The 26,208-nt window shown below is 31.4% G+C and overlaps 2 protein-coding genes across 2 annotated transcripts in view; both read right to left on the bottom strand.

Moving 5' to 3' along the window:
• The window catches only part of LOC129916220 (dihydroorotate dehydrogenase (quinone), mitochondrial), a 131,968-nt gene that overhangs the window by 90,570 nt on the left and 15,190 nt on the right, over positions 1–26,208 (bottom strand). The window lies entirely within an intron of this gene.
• LOC129915106 (putative mediator of RNA polymerase II transcription subunit 26) lies at positions 1,986–26,203 on the bottom strand. The gene is made up of 11 exons (XM_055994569.1): positions 26,088–26,203; positions 25,823–25,900; positions 20,426–20,778; positions 20,281–20,360; positions 13,259–16,522; positions 13,140–13,205; positions 9,794–11,992; positions 5,405–5,531; positions 5,205–5,344; positions 2,353–2,443; positions 1,986–2,270 (listed from the first exon to the last, which is right to left on the bottom strand). Exons 1-11 carry the CDS (start codon positions 26,093–26,095, stop codon positions 2,206–2,208), a joined length of 6,471 nt encoding a protein of 2,156 aa, XP_055850544.1. The 5' UTR covers positions 26,096–26,203; the 3' UTR covers positions 1,986–2,205.

Here is a 26,208-nt window from a genome sequence, read left to right as displayed (position 1 = left end):
TCAACGATTAACGATTTAACGATATTTTTTATTGAACAGTAATTATATATATACAATTTGCTTAAAGCTAGTTATCTTAAAATTTACATTGATTTATATAAGTATTATGTTGGCACAAAAGGGGCCTAACGTTTTTACATTGTTTTTTTTTTTTTTAACTAAATTTACAGTTAATTGTCATTGTATTTGTTTAAAATTTTAATTCTGTTGGCAGCTTCTTAACTCAGGTTGTGTTGTGGTTGTTTCTTTGTTTCAACGCAGATGCCTTTTAGATGAACTATTTTTATATAAAATCATTTGTGGCAAAACAGATTGTCGATTTCTTTTGAGCAAATTAAACATTCACTGCCCAGTTCGTTCAAGTCGCAATAATACTACAACATTTAAAATCCCCTTTTACCGAACTAATTTACTCCTTAAATCACCAATAATAAGAATTCAGAAATTACACAACATAATATTTACCGATTTTGATGTCTTATGTTCAGAGTACTCTTATTCCAAAAAAGTTATATGTATTAAGAATTGTCGTGGATAGTGGTTCGTCGTTTATCCCTATATTGAATAATTAAATTTTTATTAATCGAATAGTTTTGTGTGTGATGTTGGATGTTTGGATTTTGACTTTCGGCTTTTCTTTATTTTTTCAAAAATACATCATGTATATTTTTCTTAATTTTTATTCTTAAAATTTTTTCTTAAAAAAAAAATTCTTTATTTTCGAAATTAAAAATTTTTTTTTGTTTTCTCTAAATCATACGCTATTAAATAAACAAATAGCTTGTTATAGGCTTATAATAAATTTTTTTTACTAACTGTAAGCTTATAAACTAATAAATAATAAAATAAAATGGATATTGCCAACTGTTAATTACTTTGCAGCAAAATGGATGTCGTATGATATTCTATTTTGATGAATTAATAATTGTTTCTTATTATTAGGCAATGCTTTTGTGAATATTAAGAAATAAAAATCAATTATGGGCGGAGGAAGCAAAATACTGTTGCAAAGTAGGGAATTTTCGAAATTTCACAAAAACTACATTTAATTCAAAACCGTAAGGATTTGGGATGAACAAGTTACCAAATTCTGAGAGTCAGTCCTTAAGTTGGCCTAACACCATTTATTTTGTTTTATCCATTACTTTTGGTACACCCTGTATAATTTAATATAAATTAAAAATAAAATTTGGACAACAAATATTTTAAAGATTAAAATATAATTTCAAAAATAGGACATTGAATTTTTTAAAATTTTGATTTCAAGTGTTGATTAATAATTGCTAAAAAATAGCATACCAAACTTATTTAAAAACAAATATTTATAAAAAGTTATTTTTTTTTAATATAAAAACGGCGTTAACGATTTTGAAAATGTTTTTTCCAAAAAATGCATTTTAACATAAGAAAATGATATGTGTTGCGATATTTTTCGAATGCAACTAAAACCTCCGATGAAGTATGCCTTTCGGAAAATTTTCCGCTAAAACGGATACCTTTTAAGGCCCAACGTTTGTTAGGTAAGGCATTCTAACTTTTTGACATCAATCGAATACATAAAAAAAACCAAAGTTAGTGCGTTGCATAAACATGATTTTATTAAAAATGTATTTATTACAAACGTAAAATGTACTCAAGAGATTACATTTGACTTAATAGAAATAATTCCATCAATATAATGGCGTAGATGAAACAGTAGCTTGTAGCACAAGTTCAGGAAATCTCAACTTTTACCACAGCTTTGACGGTACAAAAAATAAAATGAATTCTTACGTATATTTGAATATATTTACACATCAATTTATAAACATAGAATTAATTAATATATTCTGTTTCACAGCTAAATACTAACAATTAAAATCAATAATATACAAAATTTATTTAATGTAATGTAAAAAAAAGTTATCCTCTTAAATAAATAATTTTATGACAAAGTGTGATTTTCTGTATCTCCAACTTCTAATCTAGGTTACATTTGCTTTGAAAAAAAAAAAATACATTTATTTGAGCATTAAAACAAGATCACACTTGTCCCTAAATCAGATAACAAAATATGCAGTTCCAGTCATTAATTCAGACACATTATGGTAATAAGATTAACAATTCTGTCCTTAGTCTTAGTTAGTAAAAAAAACTAAAACACTCATTTCAACACAAAAAAATACAAATGGATATTGCACTTAGCAACAGCAAAATTTTATTATTTTAGTTCTTTATTACCATGACTAAAGCCGGATCGTCAGTTATATTTCTCATACGATATGATGTTCCTAAAATTAAAACAAATTATGTTAGTAAATAGTTAGCGTAAAATATTAATTATATTAAAAAAAATATTTGAATTATAATTACCAATAAAAATTGATGTAAGATCACCATTTTTCATATCAAAAGTTTCTTTATCGACAGTCATTTGAATTGTTCCGCCCAACAGTATAAAATTCTATGGAAAACAAGAAAAATAAAATAAAATATTTAAAGTATTTGTAATTGAAATGATAAGAAGAGTTTTATGGAGTGTCCTCTAAAGGAGGCTATGTAGTTTGTTCCAAATGTCTACCACTAACGAGACCTACATATGTCGTCGGATACTGGAGTATTTTAAACTATGGCGATAAAACACAACTAAAATGCATGAGGCATGACTGGTAAAAAAAGCAAGGTGGCTTTCATTTTTAAAGAATTGAGAAAAAAAAAAGAATTAAATTCGGTAAAGAAAAACTTCTTTAATTGATTTGAGTTGAGACTTGGGTAGATTTTGGCACTAAATTTGGAACTTTTTTTTACTTGGTCCTTTACAGCTATAAGACCTCCATATGTAAATGAATCATCAGTTGTAAGAACAGAATATATTCAGTTTTTTTTCTGAAATTGACTTTTTGATGCAAATGGCATCTTAAGCCGTAGACACTAGAGCGTTCGTTATTTTTGAATCAAGTTCCTAAGTGGAAAAACTGTTTCCAAATAATAAAAAAAAAAAAAAATTCCCTAACTTTTTCAGATTTTTATTTTGACGCTAGATGGCACCCCATAGGGTTAAAGTTTTATCCAGAGACCAGAAATAACAGTCAACTTTTATTTTCAATCGCTTTCTGTCTGAGAGTTACCAAATTACGGGTGTTTTCATAAACGTCGGAAAGCTGAGCTAGTACAATTGTCTTTCTGCTTTGCTGCATTAATGAACACACCAATTCTGCAGAATGTTTGCAGGCCTGCGTTAGTACAATTTTCAGCAGTCACTGAGTGTTCATAAACGTCAGAAAAAAAAAATATAAAAATGACCAAAGAATGAGTTTTGTTTGATAAGCAAAAAATATTTCCTTTTTCAGTTCCCGAAAATATGTTTTTAATAATACGAAAAATTTGTAAACCGTGTTATATTAGGGTGGCACAAAAAAATACATATTCTCTTCTATTTTTAATAGGGGATAAAAAAAAACGAGTGGTTCACATTTGAAACAAATAATTGAATGGAAAGAAATATTTTTAATTAGGATGTCCGAAAAAAATTGTTTTCGTTTGAAAAAAAAATTAGTTAAAGTGCACAGAAAATTTGTTTGTTTGCTATAGCAATATTTAATTCATATCAAATTAATTAATTTTCGTCGAAGAGTAAATTTAAAATATACTATAATTCTGAGCCCCCTACTCATGCCTACTCAATTTTACATTATATTTCATAAACCATGAGTTACAAACTTTCTCTGCAGTGAAAATTATTTTTTTTCAATAATTAAAAAAAAAATTTTGAACTTTTGAAATCAAAAATGGTCAATTCAAAGGAAAATGTCGAATATGTCAAGAATGTCTTTATTTTGCAAAAATAAATATGAAAAGGATGTTTTTTCTTAGTTAATGTATTGTTCAACTAATAATAGATTCTCAAAGCTCTTTAGACCCAAGATTATATCGCTTTTCGTTTAAAATAAATGTAAAGACGAAAATGTTTTGTTTTCCACTGTGATTTGAGTCGCTGGAAAAACAAGCATAACCAATGAAATTTCGAATATTTCAGGAGACCGATGTTCTAATTGATACATTTGCAGATGAGATTTATTTTTTTCTCTCAGCGATAAATCTCTCTGGTTGACCGAAATATTAAAAAATGCAAAATAAATAAAGGTTTCTCTCAGACCTTGACCAAAAATTTTTCCTTTTTAAAAATAAATGTTATTTTATGACCTTTATTGAAAATGGCAACAAATATGAGTTATTAAGGAACCTTTCAAAAGGTTGAGATTTATTTCTGATCTCTGGTTTTTTCATTAAACACCGTTTTCAAAAAGGTATACACCATTTTTTTAGAACTAGATGTTTGGTCAGGGCATTCTTTTTTTTTTTTTTTTTTGACACCACGATAAACTTTTTTGTTTTACTATTTTCGTACTATTAAGTAAAACACTTTTTTGTTTTGAATACTCAAACTCTACCATTAGTTAATGTGTTATCATCAAAACCTTTTTTTTTCAACAAATTACATAATTTGTTTATTTCATTCAAAATTTGGCTTTTATTTGAAATTTCAAACGGTAAGTTGTAAAAACAGAATAAATCCAATGTTTTTAAACCGTATTACATGTCTACTAGAAACCGATAGAAATAAAGTTTTTGTCTCATTCCACTCAAATCCACATAATCTTTATTTTATCTGAAGGTCAAACATATGAAAACAATAAAATGAAGAAGCTTACAGTTGTTTGCGTTTTCCCAACAATTTTGCTAAATGGATTTATTCTGTTCTTACAACTTATGATTCAAATGCTTTTGTAAAAAAAAATCGTTTGCAATTGAAAAAGAAGTTTGATACAATTTCAAACCGTATGACAAATTTTCGTTACAAAATGTGCCTTAGAACTCAAATTTAAAGACGTGTGAAATAAATATTTTCTATTGACAGTCAAACAAGATTTATTTAAAATTACGTTGGTTGGGTTGGTTGTCAAGTCATTTGTTGGTACCCAAGGTACAGGTTGAAGGCTTTCAAGTACATATTTAAAAATTTAAAAAATTCGATGTCTTGAAAAAGAAGTTTAAGATCATCGAAATTAAAAAAAAATCAATAAGAATTGTATATCGATTTAAGAAAGGGCTTGATATTTTTGGTGACAAATTTGCCGGGTGAAAATCATAATAGGACTGATAATTTACAAATTTTACAAATGTTAATGTTAACTTGTCTATATAACAACAAAAAAAATATTTACAAGTTCATGCCGTTTCGCACACGACATCTTCTTTTGTGTATGTGGCTGAAAACGCAAATATCCAAACTTATGACCAGGACTATCGTAGAAAGCAAATTCAACGCCATCGATCTCTTCAAATTTTAATTCATCGGCATTTGCTGTTGAGAAATTATTATTTAAAGATATTTGTTGAGTCGAAAGTATTTAATTTTACTTACCAGTTCTACAGCCATTTGGTTGTAATAATTTAGCCAATCCTTTCCTGTTATTTGATGGAGTTCTTCCTTTGTTTAGCATTTGCACTAGCCAATCGAGTAGGATATCTTTCTTTGGATTTATTGAATTCTAGAACAAAAATAAAAAGATTCGTTTCTTTGTTTAATTGGAAACAAGGAAGGGTAAAATAAGATTGGATCTTAAAATTACGGAATCCGGTAAAAAATAAATACTATTTTTACTTACTTACATAAATGTATTCAGAATGTGTTTTTATTCGTTCGTTTTCGTAAAATATATTCAAAATAAATGCACGACTTAGTCACACGAACAATGCTCCGCATTCTAACAATAAGGAAACAAAATCTTAGAGATGTGAAAATTCGGGGGAAAGTCACACAATTTTGTTTAAGGGATTTCTTTGCACTTTTTTGTTTCTTGAAGTCTAAGGCTTTAAACAGACAGGAACCGCCAGTACCAAAAACTCAATTTCTTAAGTTTTTTTACGAAATAATCAAAGCATCAAACTTTAACTGCAATGTTGTAAAGAACAAGAAAACTTTTGATTTTAAAACCCCTCCTTATTAACAGTTTTATTATAGATTGTACCACAGTTTAAAAAAATGTGTTTTAACCATTTTTCCAGAAGTTCTTTGTTCATAATTCTCAAACTTGACAAAAACAAAAGCATCACCTTTAAAATTGTATTATTAAACTTTATTTAAAGAGAAAACAAAAAGAATAAGTACATTATTTGGAAGCGATAAATATACAAAAAAAATTTATTTCTTTAGATTTTTTTTTCCATTTAATGGTTAATCTTCTTTAAAAAAATGATGTGTTCTTATTTCCTTACACACAAGGATAAAGTGTTACCAGTTTTGAGAACCTATAAATAAAATTTATTAATGCAATTTTCACTTCCTATACGATAAAGACGACATTTAAATAAAACAAAGTAATACGAGGATAACAAAACTTTATACAAAATAATGTGTTTTACTTTATACAAAAAATGGATGACTTTCTCACAAGAGTGGTGGGTAGCGGCAGCCCAAACTAATGAAGCAATTTGCTTCAAACTAAGTGGTTAAGAGTTTTTGAATGAATACCCCTAATATTCGAAATCAAAATATACCATGAAGCATTTGCATGAAATAATAGCCCCGTTAGAAGTAAACTACTCACATAGGGGTTCACCTGCAAAACCCTCTCATTTAACTTTTTTGCAAAATTTGGAGTTGAGAAGTGATTTTTTTAGCGACCCACGGAATAGTGTCCCGTAATTTTGTTTTGTTTTTATGCATGCACTAAGCCACAGCATCAGTTGAAACTTGAAAGTCATTAATTGTAATCTTTTAATGTGGTTCAGTTTTTTTGTGTGAAAAATTACATCGGTAATAATAGATTTTTTTTTCTTATTGTTTTATATAAAATTCTTGTTATGGAAGTTTCAGCTGCAAGTGTGTACTTTATTTAAAAAATATATTTATTGCATTTCAAGCTTTTATTTATTGTAAAATGAATTAATATTAAATGTAAATAGAAAAGCAGTTTTTTTTATTTTTGCCTTTTTAATGGGCCTTTTGTGATATCATTCGGTGTTATTCGGTAACATTTTTGGTATCATATTAAAGAGGAAGATGTCAAAAAGCAAAAACCAAAAAACTTATGTGAAAATTTACTGTTTTAATTAAAAAAAAATTTTTTTACGAATTGATATTTTATTATCAATGAAACAAAAATAACCGTAACATTTTAATTATCAAATATTTGTTGATATTGAAAAATATTAGAATTCACTATTTTTTTTTCAGTGTATACCAACAAATCTAAAATACTTTATTTCCCTTCAAGCAAGAAAACTGAGTTCAGAAAAGACACTCCGACCTCAAAACGAGAAAAACGGGGTTGCAGCACTCACACACTTGCAACTTTTTGTGTATGACAACAAAGCCGAAGGAGAAATCGTGGTGAAAAAACTAATACATATAAAATCGGCTACGCGGTGATTATAATTTCCATACTAATTTGAGCCGCCGTCGGACCCGTTTCATAGTCGAGGTCGGACTCAGGCGGAGCGGATTCGGACCGAGGTCGGACTCGTTTGCTTGAAGGGTTATACCTAGATTCATTAGAAAAAAGCTTTATTACTTAATCAGTGGTTTTAGTCGAGTACAACTTCATTAAGCGAAAAAAATTTTCATGAGCGGTTTTTGAAGGTAAATACCCCTTTGTGCGCCTGTTATCACTATTTTCTTCAAGGAAATGAGCCATTTTTGTCTCGTCAGACACACAATTGAAAAAAAATTTCTCATTATGCTCCATCACTCCAGAAAAAGGAGTACAAATTTAGATAACTCTTAAATAGAGTGAAGGAAAACGACATATATTTTTAAAATAAAAAAAAAATATATATTTTGAACCGTTACTAGCTGCGTTCCTTTGGGAACATTTATCTACTGCTTAGAACTTAAAACTACTTTAAACTACTTTTGCTATATTCAAAAAGTAGTTCAAATCAGCTTCAAGTACTAAGCAGTAGATAAATGTTTCCAAAGGAACACAGCGACTAACGGCATTTGTCATAGAGCCGTTCTTTTTTTTAGTTTCTGAATTGCTCTTAAACGACAAAAACAATTTCAAAGAACATTTTGATACCGTAATTTAAGAATTTTCTAAAAATTTCAAAAAACACACTTTCGGATTTTTACAAAATTTTATAAAAATTTCAAACACATTTTTTTGAAAAAATCAATTTTTTGAAATTAAGGTGTTGAATTTTTTTCCAAATTTGGTTTTAAATTGTTGATTAATATTTTCCTAAAAATGGAATACCACTTTTTTTTTAAATTTTGTATACAACAAATCAAGTGGCGTACCTCGTTTTATGGTCGAAATCATTTAAAACGTTATTTAAGTACATTAACATTTAAGAACGTTATTTAAGAGAGTTTGTGTGTGTGGCCGATTAACTAGCTTTTGGCTGGTCTGATTATGGTAATTTTTTTTTTTGAAAGGTTTTTATGTGCAGATGGTTTGTATAAAAAAATTATACCTTAAAATAAAAAAGACTAAAAGCGGACCTTTGTATTTAGCTTGAACAATAATATCGTTTTTCTATGACATTTATAATCAAGTTCTGATCTACATTGCGGAATCGTGTTTGATAGCTGCGAATAAAACATTGGTACAATTAGGAATGGTTGTTCGAAAAGGGCTTTGTCAAGAAATATTAAGCGAAAGGTATAGGTCGTTTCAAATCAAAAGTCCTGACTCTGAGTTTATTTTCTCCCTTCCAATAAAATTGAGAGCAAATAAACAAAAAACTCAATTTTATTGGCTCATTGCGACAAATCAACTCAAAAATAACAACAAATCATGCTTGTTTGAATGAAAGAAATGCTAGAGAAAAAAATAAACAAACGAAAAATCTGAATTTGTTTATTAATGATTTCTATGGTGACGACTCCAAAATAATTGAAAAATAAAAATAAGATATTTACTGCCCAATTATACAAATGAAAAGATGTGAATAGAATTTTAAGTTATGAATTGCTATCATATAAACTGGACATTTCTGGTCCATCTTCATCTAGTCCTATAACAATATCTTCGGAAAAGTTATTCCAACTGCCTTCAAATGATAAATAATTAAATAATTGTATGTTTTTTTGTATTGTCTGCGGATATGGAGTGATGCAAGCCCGGGAGACTTGCCGCCTCCGCTTTCTGAGGCTAACCCAGTGAATCTCACAGACGGATCAATTAATTAAAATAGGGATATCAAGAACTGGGGTCGAACTACGGCACACGTTGGTTAACGTTTTGACTATTGCTCTCTCTATTTAATCAGAAGAAAATGATAGAGACATAAAGCGTCAATACGTTAACGAACGTATGCCGTAGTTCGACCCCTGTTCTTCATTTTATTTTATTTTATCGTAATTTTAGAAAAAGTTCAGCTGCCTCATAAATGCTTCCTTCCAGTAAGCGAATGAGTTTTTTTTATTTTTGCTCAATTTTCCATGGGACTTTTGATTTGAAACGACCTATAATACAATCGCAATGAATAAAGAATGTTTGTGCAAACTAATGTAGCGAAGAGTTAAGGTTGGTATTTTTTAGATGTAACTAGAGAGACTTATAAAATAACTAAAAAAAATCTAACTATCATCACATACATACGATATAAGAGTAAGTACGTGCGACCCAGTCGTGCATTTTTTTTTTGTATTCTTCCAAATTTTAATTTATTAATATAAATGAGTTTCAATTAAAGTCACCATAAAAGTATCTATTATTATCTACATTGGCATTTAGAAAGAACAAGTTTAAATTGACGAAACACTGTTTTACGTATGGATTAAAAAAAAGCAATAGCAACTTACCATTTCTTCGGAAGAAAATCCAGAATCGAAATTTCTTTCATTCACATCGTAAGGTCTTTCATTTCGGAAATCCAAACGTTTCAGCCGCACTGACAAATTTTTTTTTGAACTCAAAGTCGAATTAGAAGAAGAATTAGAAGTATTCCGTTTTGTATTACTACTGCCATTATCTTGGGAAACCTGCCCATTAGGAGTTATTATTTCTTGTCGAGTTCTATTAGCCATGGTATTGTTTAGAGTTGAATTTTTCAATTGATCAAATAAATTATTTACATGTACTGATGACACATCTGCAATAGATTCGTCATGTTCTGTACGGAAAGCATTCTTATTGCTAGACTTTTTTTTAACTTTTTTTATAACACTTGTTTTTGGCGGTGGCATAAGTGTAGCAGTTGATCTTTGATTACTATTCTCGGAATCGTTACGAGAAGTTGTGCTTTTTTTATTGAATATTGTTTCAGCATTTTCTTTAATCGTTGTTAGTCGTCGCTTTTCGACACTTGATACATCATCTTCTGACGGGTAATCACTTGAATTAAGATCGCTTTCTATTGAAGGATGTGTATAATTTTCGGGTTGTTTAAAATTGTCGACCTTATGTGAGTCTTTAGAAGTTGAATTTGATGATAATGCAACCTCTTCAGAAGAATTGTGCTTTTTCTTAGTTGTTTGCTTCGACTTCGTTTTACCTACTGATGTAGTAGCTTGCTTTTCTGTGGTTGATGACCCGGGAAATTCATGAGACACATTCGCTCTGGGTAATTCATTTCCTGAATCCAACTGTGATTCTCGGTTTTCCATCGTTTTTGTTTCGCTAGGTTTTTTATTTTTTTGTTTTGATTGCTGCTTCGTTTTGTTCTTATTCTTTTTCGAGCTTGAATCAATTGTATTAGTATTATTCACTACTAAATTATCATCAGTGCTCGATGGCTTTGGTTTGTCCTTCTTTTTTGGCTTAGGATTCAGAAGGAATTCGGGGAAGTAAGGTTTCTTTCCGGCGGTTAACATGGTGTAAATATCATACGCATGTGTGTACTGAGAGTTTGGACATGCCCAATATGCTGTAGGTGGTTTTTTCTCTCTTTTTGAGCGACGAGGACCACAATCTTGATCTTCGGTGATAGGAGGTGCAGTACTTGTTTTTTCTTCCCAATACGCATTGGTCTTCTTTGGAATCTTTTTTTTTGAACGGGCTTTAGTCGTCTTTTTGTCAAAGTTTTCTTCAACAGCGTTTTCTTTTGTAGATGGACAAATAGTTGAATGAGTACTATATGTATCAGATTTTGAGGGGGAAAGTGAAAGCGCTCGTTCTTGATTATTATTGACAACATTTGTAGCAACTGTTTTTGATGTTTGTGTAGAAGATTTCTTGTGGATTGAACGTGATCTAGATCGATCTGAAGAAGAGGAAGACCATTCACCATGAATTTCTTTCATCATACTTTCAGCATCATTTTGAGGGTTTTTACTTTTATTTTTCTGAATGATATTGTCTACAACGTTTGATTTACGTGCAGCTGATTTCTTACGAGGTGAACGCTTTGAAGTATTTTTTTCCTTGTTACTTTCAATGTTAATATGTGATTTCCTTGAAACAACCTCGCTTGTTTCCTTTGTATACTCCTCATTATCTGGTGCATCAGTTGAAGATTCTATGGAGCGCAATCGTGATCTAGATCGATTCCTTTCAGAAATGTTATGAACAACTTGAGTGTCACGTTTTTCCGTTTGTTTGGAATTCTTTGAAATATTTGCTGATCCTGCAGTAGATCTAACGGTACGCACTGAAAGGTTTTTATTACTTTCAACTTTATTAACTCTTCCTTCAGAAAGTTCTTCATCTGAGGAACTGGGACAAGATGTTAAACTCCGCCGTTGTGGTCTAGATGCACGTTTTTGATTTGATTTTTTTAGATTTTCTTTATTGATAACTTTAGATGGGTCTACATGAACTTGTGCAGAATTATTAAGTGTTTTTGAAGCAACATTTTTCCTGCTGCTCACAGATTCAGAAGATTTACTTAATTTACGGTGATTATGTGTTAGTTTTTCTGGGGTTTCTTTCTTTGAGAAAGACGAATCATCAGATTCCATATCTGATGTACCTTTACTGTAGAGCTTTCGTTTTGAAACGTTCAGATAAGGCGTTTTTGATAATCTCTTGTCCGTTTGTAGATATTCTTGAACAATTTCAGGCTGCAAAATAAAATGAAAATAAATACTTAGGATAGGAATGGAGCTAAATAATATTATTTTGTTTAAAATTTAGTAAATTCAATAAGCTAAGGATAATTTTTAAAACAAACATAGTACCGACGACGACCTTCAGGACTTCGGACAACCGGAAACAAGTTTTTGATATCTACTTTAAACATTAAATTCTATGCGATTTTTGTCGAGATCAAAGTTTAATTAGCTTATCATGTTTTGCCGTTGAAATTCCACATCCGAAGACATGGGTGTGAATCCTCAAATGAATATGAAAGTGGATTAGAAGTTTTAGACAGGACATCATTAATACAAATGAGGAAGAGAGTCGTAAAAAGAACGGAGCCCTGGGGCATACCACCGTTTATTTTGTGGGTTTCATACTTGAATTCATCCAATACGGCTTGTAATGAACGTTCCGAAAGCTAATTTTTAATCCAACAAGGAAGAGTCATCGGTACCAAAAGCATGCATTTTGGATAAGAGAGCGTGATGCTTAACTCTATCAAATGCTTTTAAAATAACAAGCGAAATAATCTTACTTTCTCCAGAGGAATGTAAAGATTTGTTTCACTGTTCTGTGAGATATATCATCAGATCACTGGTCGGTGGACCTATTGCTAAGAAAGCTGTACTGCGGGTCATTAAGATATTTCTTTTTCTGGAAATTAATCAGCTTTTCCGTTACCTTAAAAAGAAGGGATGTAAGTGCAATCGTTCAATAGTTGGGGGGTGTAGATATTCGCCTTTTTTAGGGACAGGCTGGACCAATGCTGTTTTCCATACAATAAAAGATCTGAAATGTTTTGATTTAACATGGGATCATTTGCCAGCTTTAAGAATAAAAGCGCTGGTTTAAACAACCTTTCAGAACTATCTCCCGTGGTTAAGATGATGTCCGAAACCATTTGTTGTATAAAATTATATGTATAAGCAACGATTTATTTCAAATCGAAGAACCAAAGCTGAGCTTAAGCTTTGCAAAAACATGACAACATATTTAAAAAGTGTATTTTCATTTTGTTTGAATTTAATAACAACACTTATCATTTAAAAAAAGCGGTTACAACTCTTGAAAAATCAAATCCTCAAAAAAAAAAACAACATACAATAAAAAAAAATTATTATTACTTACAGTTTTCTTTTTTTGTCTTCTTTTTTTAGGAACAATTCCAGAGGGGCGTTTAAAGTTTTCCTGAGACTAAATAAAATATCTATCAATGTTTGTTAAAATTTAGAAATGTATTAACATACCAGTGTTATTCTGTCCGAAGAGATTTCGTCGACAAGATCCTTATCCTTTTCTAAAGAAGTCGAATTGGAAGAGTCACGAAATTCATCAGGTGGTCGAAATACTTCCATTTGAAAACTTAGATCGTCCTGAATAGTATTTCTTAATCGATCTAACTGTTTATCGACTTTAGAAATATCGTTCTCATGACGAAGTGATGTACGGGGTTTATGTTGGTCATCAAATTGCTCATTATTAGCCGACGATTGTTGTCGAGATGGCATCTCCAAGTTTTTCTCATTCTCTTTATCTCGTTGTTCATCGATTTCGGCATTTTTATTTCTTGATTGCCGAAATAGATGATTTTCTTCAAGAACTTTATCAAATTGCTCAACGTTGTTACGAGTTTCTGTACGAGATGGACGCTGCAAGTTGTTTTCATCCTCTGTATCTGGTTGCTTATCGCTCTCGACATTTTTATCTTGAGATGACCGAGGCAGATGCAAGTTGTTTTCACTCTCCTTGTCTGTTTGCTTATCGCTCTCGACACATTTATGTTGAGATCGCCGAGGCAGATGGCTTTCTTCACCAGATTCCTCAACCGTGTTGGAAATTATAGGTCGAGATGGTGCTGGCAAGTTGTTTTCACGATCCTTGTTTTGGTATTCAATCCGTTCAAAATCTTCCCCTCTTGCACTTTCCCTAACATTATTCCCTATATTTTCGGAATTGAGTTTATTAACCTTCGTTTCTCGCAGATTTTTTCGGTACAAATTGTTTTCAGGATGTCTTTCTCCCTGCTCTTGAATCTTAGGAGAATCTGGTTGTGAACGCTGAGGGATATTATCTTCACGATCCACGCTGCATTGTTCCTTGGAAGAAGGCCGTAATCGGTGCTCATTTTTATCAGCACATTGATTAACAATATTTGTAGCTCGTCGTTGTTCATCTATTTCAGAACCTTCCCGCTGTGATCTATGATGCAGTTTGTTTGCACACTTTTCGTTACGTTGTTTTTCGACATATTTTTCCCTTCGTGACCGCAAAGGCGATATCTGTTCCTGCTCTCCATCGCATTGATCAGAAGTCTCAGAATCTACTCGTCGAGATCTTTGGAGTGCATTGATTGAGTGGCTTTCTTTAGATTGTTTTCTCCTATTATAATCATCTTCTTCAGATTGTTCCGGCGGATCGTTTACACACTCTTCAGTACATTGTGTAAGTTTAGGATTATATCGCTTCGGTAAATTATCCTCATACTGGTTACCTTTGTTAGAAACCTTATTTCGAGATCGCTGAGGCAACTGATGTTCATCCTTTTCTTTATATTGATCTGTGTTCTTAGAAGCTCCCCGTCGAGATCGTTGGTGTTCACCCTCTTCTTCAGAAAGCTCTGCATTCTTAGAAGCTTCCCTTCGAGGTCGCTGATGCAAATTATTTTCACGCTCATCACATTGCTCTGAGGTTTTCGAAGCTCCACGGCGAGATCGTTGATGCAAGTTGTGTTCACGCTCTTCTTCACATAGCTCTGCATTCTTAGAAGCTTCCCTTCGAGGTCGCTGATGCAAATTATTTTCACGCTCTTCATTACATTGATCTGAGCTCTCAGAAGGTCCGCGGCGAGATCGTTGGTGCAAGTTGGGTTCACGCTCTTCTTCACATTGCTCTGCGTTCTTAGAAACCCCTCGTCGAGATCGCTGGTGTTCACGCTCTTCTTCATCAAACTCTGCATTCTTAGAAGCTCCCCTTTGGGGTCGCTGATGCAAATTATTTTCACGCTCTTCATCACATTGCTCTGAGTTCTTAGAAGCTCCGCGCCGAGATCGTTGATGCAAGTTGTGTTCACGCTCTTCTTCACATAGCTCTGCATTCTTAGAAGTTCCCCTTCGAGGTCGCTGATGCAAATTATTTTCAAGCTCTTCATCACATTGCTCTGAGTTCTTAGAAGCTCCTCGGCGAGCTCGTTGGTGCAAGTTGTGTTCACGCTCTTCTACAAAGTGTTCTGCGTTCTTAGAAGCTTGCCGGCGAGATCGTTGGTGTGTGTTGTGTTTTGAATGCTCATGCCGTTTCTCATCGTTTTTGGAATCTAATCGCCGAGATTTTTGTGGCAAATTTCTTTCACTCTCTTCGTCACTGTCAACATGCATACGCAGATCTAAGCACTGATAACTTAGTGATAACTTTTTCTTGTTATTGACTGTTGAATGTTTTGTTTGTGATTTGTTTTTGGCCAGTTTTCTTCTTTTATTACTTAAAACCGAACTTGGTCGGCTACAATCACTTTTGTCGGAACTTGAGGCATCATCAGTTATAATATCATCCCATCTTAGAGAAGTCATCGGTGGTTCTGGATTTTTACCTTTCTCTTCTGCTTCACCATTTGAGAAAGTTGTTGATGATATAACATTTGATACTGGGCTGTCAATCCGAGCTGGTTTTCCGACTTTCTCTTTGTATTTGGAGTGGTAGTCCGCCGCCTTCGGATTATTATCTGAGATGGTTGAAGATATTTCATCCGAAGGTGGATTTTCAAGGGCAGGTATTTCTCTTGGAATAGTTTGATTGTTTTGTGGAGCAGGGGCTTGGTTAAATGTTTGATTCACTGGTATCACAATCACTGGACAATTTGGTGTTGCGTTTTTTTGTAAACGTTCCACAAACTCTGCAGTTGCTGCTGATTCCTGATTAACAAGACATGGCACCACATTATCAGTTGTTGTTGTTGTTTTCGACAAAATTGGTATACGTGATTGTGTTTTCTTGGGGGACTCTTGAATCTGTTCAGTAAAACTACTTTTAGGTATTCCAAGACGAAATTTGCTAATAAGTAATTTTCTTTGTTCAGGAGTAGCTATCAATTTTCTAGTAAATGTTTGACTTTTTCTGGGTGGTGTATTTGGGATATTATTACATTGGCTAGATTTAGCAGGTGATAAAATTATTTTGCCGGTAGAGTGATCGCACTCAACTGTAAACGTTCGGCGTGGACTTTTATTAACTGTATTTTCCTTATTAACAAGAGTAGCATCTGGTTCGTCTTGTGATTCTTGTACAAGGGCCTTGAGCAATTCATTTTGTTTAATCAAAGAATCCATCACATTTTCGGTATTACGACTTTTGTTTATATTTCTGTTTTCTGGAGAATCTTCATCGCTAATTGTTATAGGAGAACAAATAATATTTTCTTTTTGACTATTTGACGTTGTTGTTTCTTTGGGTAATTTTTTGAGTTCATGGTTTTGTTGGTTCGAATCAGGAGCGATTGGGGTACTGCATATTTCAGGAAGCTAAAATAAATAAAATGTATAAAAAATGTTAATCACTATATTTTCAATTGTTTTTCTTTTAATAAAATTCGTTTAATGTGAGACAATTTGATAACACAGGTCAACACGAAATTTGTGCTTAGGTTGTGACTATGAAATTATGATAGATATATTGATTCCCATCTGGAAAACATTTTTTTTTTTAAATTTGCTTTTGAAGTCAGCAGAACACTTTCCAGTATTTAAGTAAATCTGTCTTTTAAAAAAATTGTTGTGCTTAATTTTGGCAAAAACTCGAGAACGTCTTAACCGATTTGGCTGATTTTTGTTTTCTTCATTTTAATGCTGTTTTCATATTCATATTCAGAAAAAATAAAAAAATCAGGAAATGTAAGAAGAAAAAAGAAAAATTAAATCGAAATTTTCGTTTTATTCGAATTTTTGTCAGATGGAAGCTTGAGGCATTATATGATACCTTCTATTTTCAATATTTATGGTAAAAGTAATTCACTCCGATGGTATTTTTATTAAACAAAAATAATTGGTTACAAAAATAACTGTATCCAAACATTAGCCAATATACACTTAGGAGCAAAAAAATGGAATCAAAATTTTCGTTCTGTAAAAACGATAATTGGTCAGGATGTAATTGACATACATGAATGTCAATTGCCACATTAAAAAGCTTGAAACAAAAGCTTTAAATTAATGCTAAGAATTAAGAAAGCCGTTCACTTTATAAAGATCCAATCAACATAAATGAAGTATGTAAGGAAAGAAAGACTGAAATTGAAACAGAGAGTATCTGTAAAATTCAACATTAAAAAAAAAATGAAGTGCAATTTATTGACAGACAACGTCAATAGTAACGTTAGGAAAAAAGACTGAAATTGAACCAGCGAGTATCAAGAAAATTTAACGTTTATAAAAAAAAGAAGTGCAGTTTATTGACAGATAGCGATGATACTATCGTATGCATTTTTATGTTTTTACCAACAATTCAAAGTAAAAAATTCAAGCTTTTAAATGAGACCATGAGACTTGAAGAAACATTGTTTTATCCATTGCAATTTTTGTTTTTAATATAAATAATTTTTTTGATTCCGTTTTTTTGCTCTTAAGTGTAGTTTATATTGAAATTCTTTATTTATTGAAAAATTAAATTAATTTGTTTGCATAGTATTTTTATTATTTTGTTGCATATGCAGGGTCTCTAAAAAGTAATGGATCAAACGAAATGTGCTGATAGGCTAACTTTAGATCTTTCAGAAATTGGTAACTTGTTGATCCCAAATCCTTGAGATTTTCGATTAAATATGCAGTTATTGTGAAATTTCGAAAAATACCTACTTTGCAACAGTATTTTGCTTCCTCTGTCCATTATTGATTTTTGTTTTTTACGATTCTTTCACTAAAACATTGCCTAACAATAAGAAACAATTAATTAACAAAAATATTTTTTATTTCATACGCCATTTTTCTGCAAATTAATTAACAGTTCCAAGTTTCATAAAAACTCAATTTCTTACTTTTATTTCAGAACAACAAGACGAAAAAAATTTGTATTGTGTGACTCTGGTTAATTATTTTAAAAATATATCCCGGCATTGCAGTTTTCAAAAAAGTATAAAAGTTTCCAAAGTTGAAGTTAGATCAAAAAAAATTTCAGTTTGAACTCAACAAAACTGGGTTTTTAAGAGCAAAAAACCCTTGTATTCATCATAACTTTTTTCTTATAATTTAAGTCGGATAAAGTGCTTTAGAAAAAATGTAGGACTTTAAATTATCTACATTTTATACCTTCACAGTTTTTTTTGTACAATGCACGGTTTTTGCACTATAGCTCATAAAACTGGAATTAGGCTCACATGGTATGAAAATTGTATTTTTGCTTCCAACACTACAAAAGCAAATCTTAGGAGGGGAAAGGGTGATTTTCTATTGTTTTGGTTTACCATTAACCCAAAAAGTGCAAATTAAACCCAAGCACAAAAAAAATTTTTTTTTGTCGACCTTTGTAATGTTTACGAGAGATTTAATTGTTGAAAATATTTATTTTATGTGATTTGATTACTTTGTTCCAAATCACTGTAGACTTTGTAATCATATTTCCTTCTCTATTTAAAAATGAAAGAGAAAATATTAAATAGTTTCTGCTTATGTTTTCGTTCTTAATAAAACTATTGTTCATTCAAGTTTTTCTAAATCAAGCCAAGTTTTATTTCTAAATCATATAGGTTCCAATTAAATAAACAAGTCAAACAAATAAAATATCTTGCTGTTATTCTAGACGAAAAACTTAACTTTAATGAACATATTAATTAATGCATATATTATATGCAAAAAAGTGTCAAAAAAACTGGTGTATTAAGAAAAATAAGGAAAAATATATCTATGAACACTGCTGTAAATTTATGTAATGTCTTGATTAAACCTCACTTTGATTATTGTTCTAGTTTATTGTATATGTGTCCACAAAGTCACAAAAATAGATTGCAGCTTCAACAAAATAAAGTCATGTGAATTATATAATCCAAATTCAATTTAAAATAATCTTTGAACAGGTTGGGCCCAGTCCACTACTTATAGAAACAAGAAATTTAAACTTATTTTCATGAATACTGTTTTTTTTCTTTGGAAGAATCCTTTTTGAAAAGGATCGTTGAAAAGACGAAACAACAAAACTTGTGAAAAATAAAAAAAAGAAGAAATATTAGCTTATCTCGTGATTCATCTAAGGATTTGACATGTCATATACACGAAATCGAAGAAATGCTTTAACGACTAAGAGAAACTGAGGGAAGTGGTATCAGAATCAATGATTGTTACCAAAATCTTGATAACCCTTCCGGGACGCTACAATCAATAGGGGTCTATGTATTTCACCATCTTACAAATTACAAGAACTTTTTCACAAAAATTGTTAGTTAACGTATTCTGTTTCCACCAAATTTTAAATACATACAAAAAGTTACAAATTTCTTAAAAAAAAAAGTACAACTGCAAATTTGTGATTGTGAATTCTATTTGGTGAAATAGACCACAGGCTTATGATAGAGGAATAGAGATTGATAGGCCAGACAAATAATGAAAAGGAAGAAGTGGTATCTTTTGTAGGAAAGAATAAAGAAATGGAAAAATAGTACTTTTCAATAAACTGCTTGTAAAAACTGCTGGTAAAAACAAAAAAAACCGAATACAAGTGTCTTGTAAAATATTTTATATTTTAAGATGGATTGTCCATTAAGAAATACAAAAAGCATTGATGTCGTTGATCGAAAAAGACGTACGGGCGCACATAGGTCGAATTGCTAGATTTATTTTGTCTTTAAACCGTATACCTATGGAAAAAAAATCTTCTTCTTAAAAAAGCATGCACAGTAGAACCCGCTTAACTTACCCGTTCAACAGAAAAACCCAGATAATTTACATGTTATTCCTTCGAAATTTTAATTTTTTTCATTGAAGAATTAGCCTTATTGAAAATTGATAACTAAATACAATGTGAGTAAAGTCCGAGTTCCGACGACCTGCTGATCGGCGCAAACATAATGAGAGGGATATAAAGAATGGGCGACTATTCCTTTCGTCTAAATCTTTTCTCACAAGGAACAAAAGGCAAAAAGGATTAACATTTGAATCAGATAAAACTTCATTCCAGTTTTATTTGGAAATGTTAAAATTCAGAGAAAATTTTTCTCGAAGGTAAACTCTAAATGATTAGCATTTCCATTAACTAAGTGTCAATAGTTAATATATCTATGTAAATAAATACTTACAAATCTACTTTCATGCAGAAATGCCTTTTCAAACTCCTTCAATAACGTTCGTCTACCCAAAGTTGTTGAGTTCATTTTTACTGAAAATACAAAACAAAACAAAAATTATATTGAAAACTAAATTAAATAATGATAGTTAACTTACTTATTGGACTTGTAACAGATCTTGCTACAAATGTTCTCCGAGGAGACTTTGGAACAAATTCACCTCTCGATGGAGCACCTCCGTTGGTTGAAGTACCATCATCAATATCGGCAGGATTAATAGGACCCACAGACTGTTCCTGTGGAAGCTTTTCCGGTTGCAAAGTAACATTTTCGTCGTCAATTCGTTGAAATTCAATTTGCAAACTTGGCCTTTGAGTTGGAACGTCATCGAAGATTTTTTGTGTTTGGACATGTAATCCCTTCTTCCTTCGAATCAAATCAACCAGTTTGTGACCATCACTGGCATCAAATATAGAGGACTCGAATTCTCCTAAAGATTCTCTAGCATCACTGGAAAATAATTTTTAAAAAATTGAGTGTGAATATTATAGTTTAAAATAGTTTATGTTATTGTTTTTCTGAATCAGTTGTATAGATGAGTTTGTCGATATTGCACTTGCATAACTATTCCTTTCATAATTAAGTAAAACATTTTTCTTTAATTTAAGCATTTGATTGGGAAAAATAAAAGTCTGTTGGTAACTCACGTTACAAAAATCGGACACGAGTTTTAAGAGTCCGATAGTATGAAGTTTTTCTGTGAAATTTAGAATCTTAATTTTTTTTAATGAATACATACAAAAATACAAGATTTTAAAATTAGTTGCAAAACCTAACATTTATTCAATATTTTGATGACAAATTTGAAAATATTCAGGTAACTCACGTTACATAAATTTGGTAACTCATGTTACCTAGGATTTATTATTGCAAGAATAAAGAATAAATGCATTTTCATTAAAGTAATTTTAAATCGGATATTGTGTAACAAAGCTTGCTTAAATGGTTATTTATTTAAGCAATCAGAAGGGGATATTGTCAACTTCACTATTATATTCATCTTGTTTTCTGTGGGTTCTTTTTTCTGTCACATTCATGTGAAATTCTTCTGTAGTTGACAAGCTTTTACTTTAAAAATGATTTTTGATTATTTATACTCCTTGAATTTAATTTAGCCATAAGGGTATATAACAAAGAATCTATTCTTGCAACTTGCATAAAGACTTGCCGTTTGTAAATAATAATTAGGCTATTGGAAAAAGTATAATTTGTTCAAAATTCGTGTTCACTTTTTCATGGAAGAATCTTGAAAAACCTGCTCACTTACAAATTAAATCATCCATGGTGTTACACATGACAGGCAATATTTTCAATTAAACCAACCACTTTCTACCAACTTTTATTCTCACTTAACGTGGAGAACATCGAATACTAAGCCACTTCTCCTTGCATCCAGGGGGCAACGGAGGAATTCCATAAATGAAATCAATGGTGGCTTCTACAGTTCCAGTCAGTATTAACTACGTAATGAACTTATATGGGCTACTTCGACATATTGAAACCTAAGACCAATAAAGTGTGGTTTGAACTGCATCTCGTCCTTGAAAATATTCAGCAATATTCAGAATGAAAAATCTCGGGAAAATGTGTTGGGAAAAAAGGCTCCCTTTAATAAATTTTGCTTTTTTTTTTTCTTCTTCATCATTATTAACAAAAAGAACAGAATTCAGATGGAAAAGGAATGATGTTCAGAGAATTTTACGATTAGGAGCCCTTCTCTCAAACTGATTAAGTGGGGTAATCCTCTAAGTTGGGACTCTTTCCGGTGGGAAAACGATCCGGCACGACTTTTTTTTATATAATCTGCGCGCAGTAAGGGGGGTTTTGGTACCCTTAAAATGTATTACCACAGCGTAACGAAAAGAGGGAGGATTTTGTAAGGAGATACCGATGCACATTGGTTTTAAAGTTTTGAACATTGAAATGAGAGGTAAAAATTAAGGCGGATAAAGTACTCCATTCTTGAAGTACGACTAAAAGAATCTCGAAACGTCCGAAATTGTGTTCAAGTGTAAACTGATTTGAATTTCATGAAGTACGAATACTACGGTTGAATTGTTTAAGGAGGGGAATGTAGCATTTTATTTGAACATTTTTTTTTTAATATCTGTATCTTTAATGAACCTTTATAAATTACAATTAGATCAGAGGAGGTACAAAATTTCCTATATTTTTGGAGTAAACCTAAACATTTCATCAAATACGTGCTCATTCCACAGGAGGTTTGTAATGGTAATGGACATACCTAGTATCGAAAGCTGAACAGTTTCCTCGGTGTTAGTCATTAATAGTTTAACAATTGTGTTCTTACGCGGTTTCTTATTACTCTTATGTATTCGAGATCCGAATTTAATGAGCTTATCATATATTTTTTGCTCGTCGGTAATTCAAGTTATGTTTTTTATAAAATTTGCTCTTTCCTTTTGAAGAAATCATACAAACTTACTTTATTAGTAAATACATACTATTTTGTAATGTTTTGTAATATTTTTAAAAACTAAAAACCCCAAATTGGACATAGAACACTTTCTATAAAAGTATGCATTTTTATTAAATAAAAATTAGACTTAGAACAAAATATGATGCGACTTAGAACAATCTCACAATCGTGAGTACAATCGGGCGAAAGTTTGAGGCAGACTGGACAAATCGTTCCGTTTCTGCGTGAACCGCGTATCTACACATCAAACTTTATTCAGTTCTTAAAAGAAATATATATTTTTCTTGAAATTAAAAATATGAAATGAACAAACGAAAATCAAGTTATGTTTATGACATAGTTATTGAATTGTTTTTAAACTAAAACCCTTGTATCTATTCTTTCTGTAAGTTTTAGAGCAATGTTTAGGAGAAAAAACAAATCTTTGAGTCATGACACTAGAGAGTAGAGTTTGCAGCAAACTGCTACACGAAAAGAATAGCTTTCATGAGAGTTAATAAAGGAAGAAGAGAAGCGTTTGAACCGATGACGACGTAGTTTTTTTATCATGAGGAAGGATAGTACCCCCTGAGTCCTGTTTCAAAGCTAACTACCTAACATCAGCGACCTCAAAATTCATTAGTTGATTTCGATTGATCATCGGGAAATACTTGTGGCACGGTCAAACACCTAACATAAAGCTATCGGATAGCTTTTTCTTGTTGTAAACAATGTTAAAAATTAACAAAGAAACGGCCCATTTTCTGTCAAAAAATAATCTGAAGGTATCCGTGCGTTTATTCAGCTTGAAAATAAAATAAATTTCCAAGAAATAAAGTCAAATTCAGTGGCGGATTTACCGATAGGCTGAGTAGACTTGAGCCTAGGGCGGCAGATTTTGGGAGCGGCAAATCTGGGGAACGATTTTTGTTTTTACCTCATAGAAATAAAAAATATTAAATCAAAATGGATTTCTGATGTCTTACAGAGAGAATTTTTAAACAAATTTTTCCGATAACACATTTCGAGAGTAGCAAACTTCCATATTCTAAATAATCCAGTCAAATAAGGGTTTAACCTCGGAATGAATGTTAATAGAAATTTTTTTTGCTCAATATCTTCCTTTTGCCATTCTATAACATATCTCAAAAGTCTAGAAAAACTCATGTCCGCTTGTCGCGATTTCAAGGTCAAATCGCGAAATGGAGATTTTCAAAATTAGCAAAAATAGGCTATGGTATTATATACACATATGATACATGATTTCAAGGTAATACCAATTTTTCATAGATATGAATGTTTTTTTCATTGCATTTTTTTGATTCCTAATAATAATGGATATGAAAACCTTCATGCACAATTTGGTTCCTCTACCATAACTTTTAAGGGTTTTTCGGTAGTAAGTTAGCAACTGTTATAATAATATGGGTTGACAGATGAAAAACAGGTATAACTTTTTCCAGAGTTGTCTTGATTTTAGATTTTTTGGAATCAGCATTAAAAAATACCTTGAAATCATGTATCATATGTGTATATAATACCATAGCCTATTTTTGCTAATTTTGAAAATCTCCATTTCGCGATTTGACCTTGTATTAAAAGTAAAACAGCTAGTTCGCCGCCCCTCAACCAGTAATCGGCCTCTCTGCCCACACTTTGTATGACTGAAAAAAGCAAAATTGTAGAAAATGTGTATTCCCCTTTTTTCACTGACAAACCATACATGTCAGTTTAAGGTTACGAATTGGTTTATTTGTATACAATTCAGTGATTTTTATTCGAATATAATGAATTTCACAATTTCGTCCGTCCGTCTGTGAGTCTGTGCTTCCATCAGTACACATTTCCACAGCCTAAGCGGGTGGACGGATTTTCTTCAAATTTGGTACAGATGATTTTTATAGAACTTTGAAATTTTTTTGTTTTGTTTTTTTTTTTATATCTCGCTTAGAAAGTGTACCTCCCATACAAATTTTTCAAATTATAGCAAATTACTCGAAAACGGCTGAAACAATATTGATTAAAATTTGTAGAGGTAATATTCAAAGCAGTTTCAATAAAATTGCATTTTTAGTTATTCTCAAAAAAGTCACAGAAAGTTGTTTTATCGTGATCCCGACGCGACATATGATTTTACCCAAGATTTTCATGTATTAAGAACCAAGTTGTGGTTTTACCGAAATGACTTCTGATTTTACGGCAACCCATCATTTTAATGGGGAACCCAAACTCATAGAAAAATAATGTAGGATATGACAATTATAGGGACAAGGGGGGCAAAATTCTTACAGCCTATACCTCGAAAATTTGTAAATCCGACACTGGTCAAATTGATTGGCAAGCTATCTGGATAGCTTTTCGTTTAAAGAGATATTCCAGATACGGTTATCCCAGATAACCTATCCGATAGGTGTTTGAACGTGCATATGGTTTTCTAAACTGTTCAAATAATTGCTTCAAAAAAAAAAAAATCAAAAGCCAACACCAATTAATGTCTAAAGATATTGATGTAGCCAACTGATGTAGTAAATTAACCTGTGAAATATGCCTAGTTTAATTTCTTGAAAAAATCAAAAACTCGTTAAGCTGATTTTTCGTCGTATTTTCTTTTAAGGCCAGAGAAGCTTTTTGGTTGAGGTCCAAATGGACTGTAGCGCTACTTTTAGGCGCTGTAGCGCTGGGCACCAAGTAAGTAAAAGGATGTAAAAGAACAATAAGGTCAATTATGAGCAAAGATGAAGCGATTCAAATGGCTGGGTGATATAAATGCTTAAATGCGGTAATTGCCTCCACTCCTGCAGGATACATTCTTGTGCTCATTCTTCAGTCAAAAAAAAAAAAAAAACTATGCAGTGGAGCTCAACAAAGAAAGAACCAAACTCAAAGAAAATAAACTAAAATCAAGGACCCATCATCATCAGCCTCTAATTGGACTCGATATTGTATAGATATGATACTTGGTGAGAATTCAAGCATTATGTCTTTAGATATTCATTCTAAAAAACCAAAAATTCTCGCAATAATACACTAGTTTTACAACAAAATAAAATTTAACAAAAACAATTGGATACTTACACCATTTTTGAGCTCTTCGTTTTCTTCCTGGGCGGCGAATAGTTGTTTTGATTTTTGTTGTTTGTTGAACCCGATGCCCTGTGTAAATTAATTTTTATTCCAATTAGTGAATATTTTAATATTTATTTAAAAATTTTTGCAATAAATTTTAAACAAACAATTAAATTAATTTATTCAAACTTCCATTTGCTTGCACTCTCACACACTTACAGAATTTTTTTCTAACTAATTCTATCCAAAAATTTGAAAAATATAATAAACTTACGATGGCATTAAAATATTTTAGTTGAATTTATTGCATTATTTGGAACAATAATAACACAAAACTTTTTAAACATTCTTTTTTTCTCGCACAGCAAACTTACATTGTTTGGTTTTAGTTAGAA

Source organism: Episyrphus balteatus, chromosome 3 (genome assembly GCF_945859705.1).
Source record: "Episyrphus balteatus chromosome 3, idEpiBalt1.1, whole genome shotgun sequence".
Classification (NCBI taxonomy): Eukaryota; Metazoa; Arthropoda; class Insecta; order Diptera; family Syrphidae; genus Episyrphus; species Episyrphus balteatus.
Note: the sequence above shows the minus strand (reverse complement) of the source record. Positions and strands in the feature narration are given on the sequence as shown.

Coding starts and splice junctions, on each gene's coding strand:
- LOC129915106 (XM_055994569.1), bottom strand. Junction 20,779..25,822: donor ACGAAGAGCTCAAAAATGGT/GTAAGTATCCAA, acceptor ATTATTTTCCAG/TGATGCTAGAGAATCTTTAG. Junction 16,523..20,280: donor TTCTGCATGAAAGTAGATTT/GTAAGTATTTAT, acceptor TATTTATTTTAG/CTTCCTGAAATATGCAGTAC.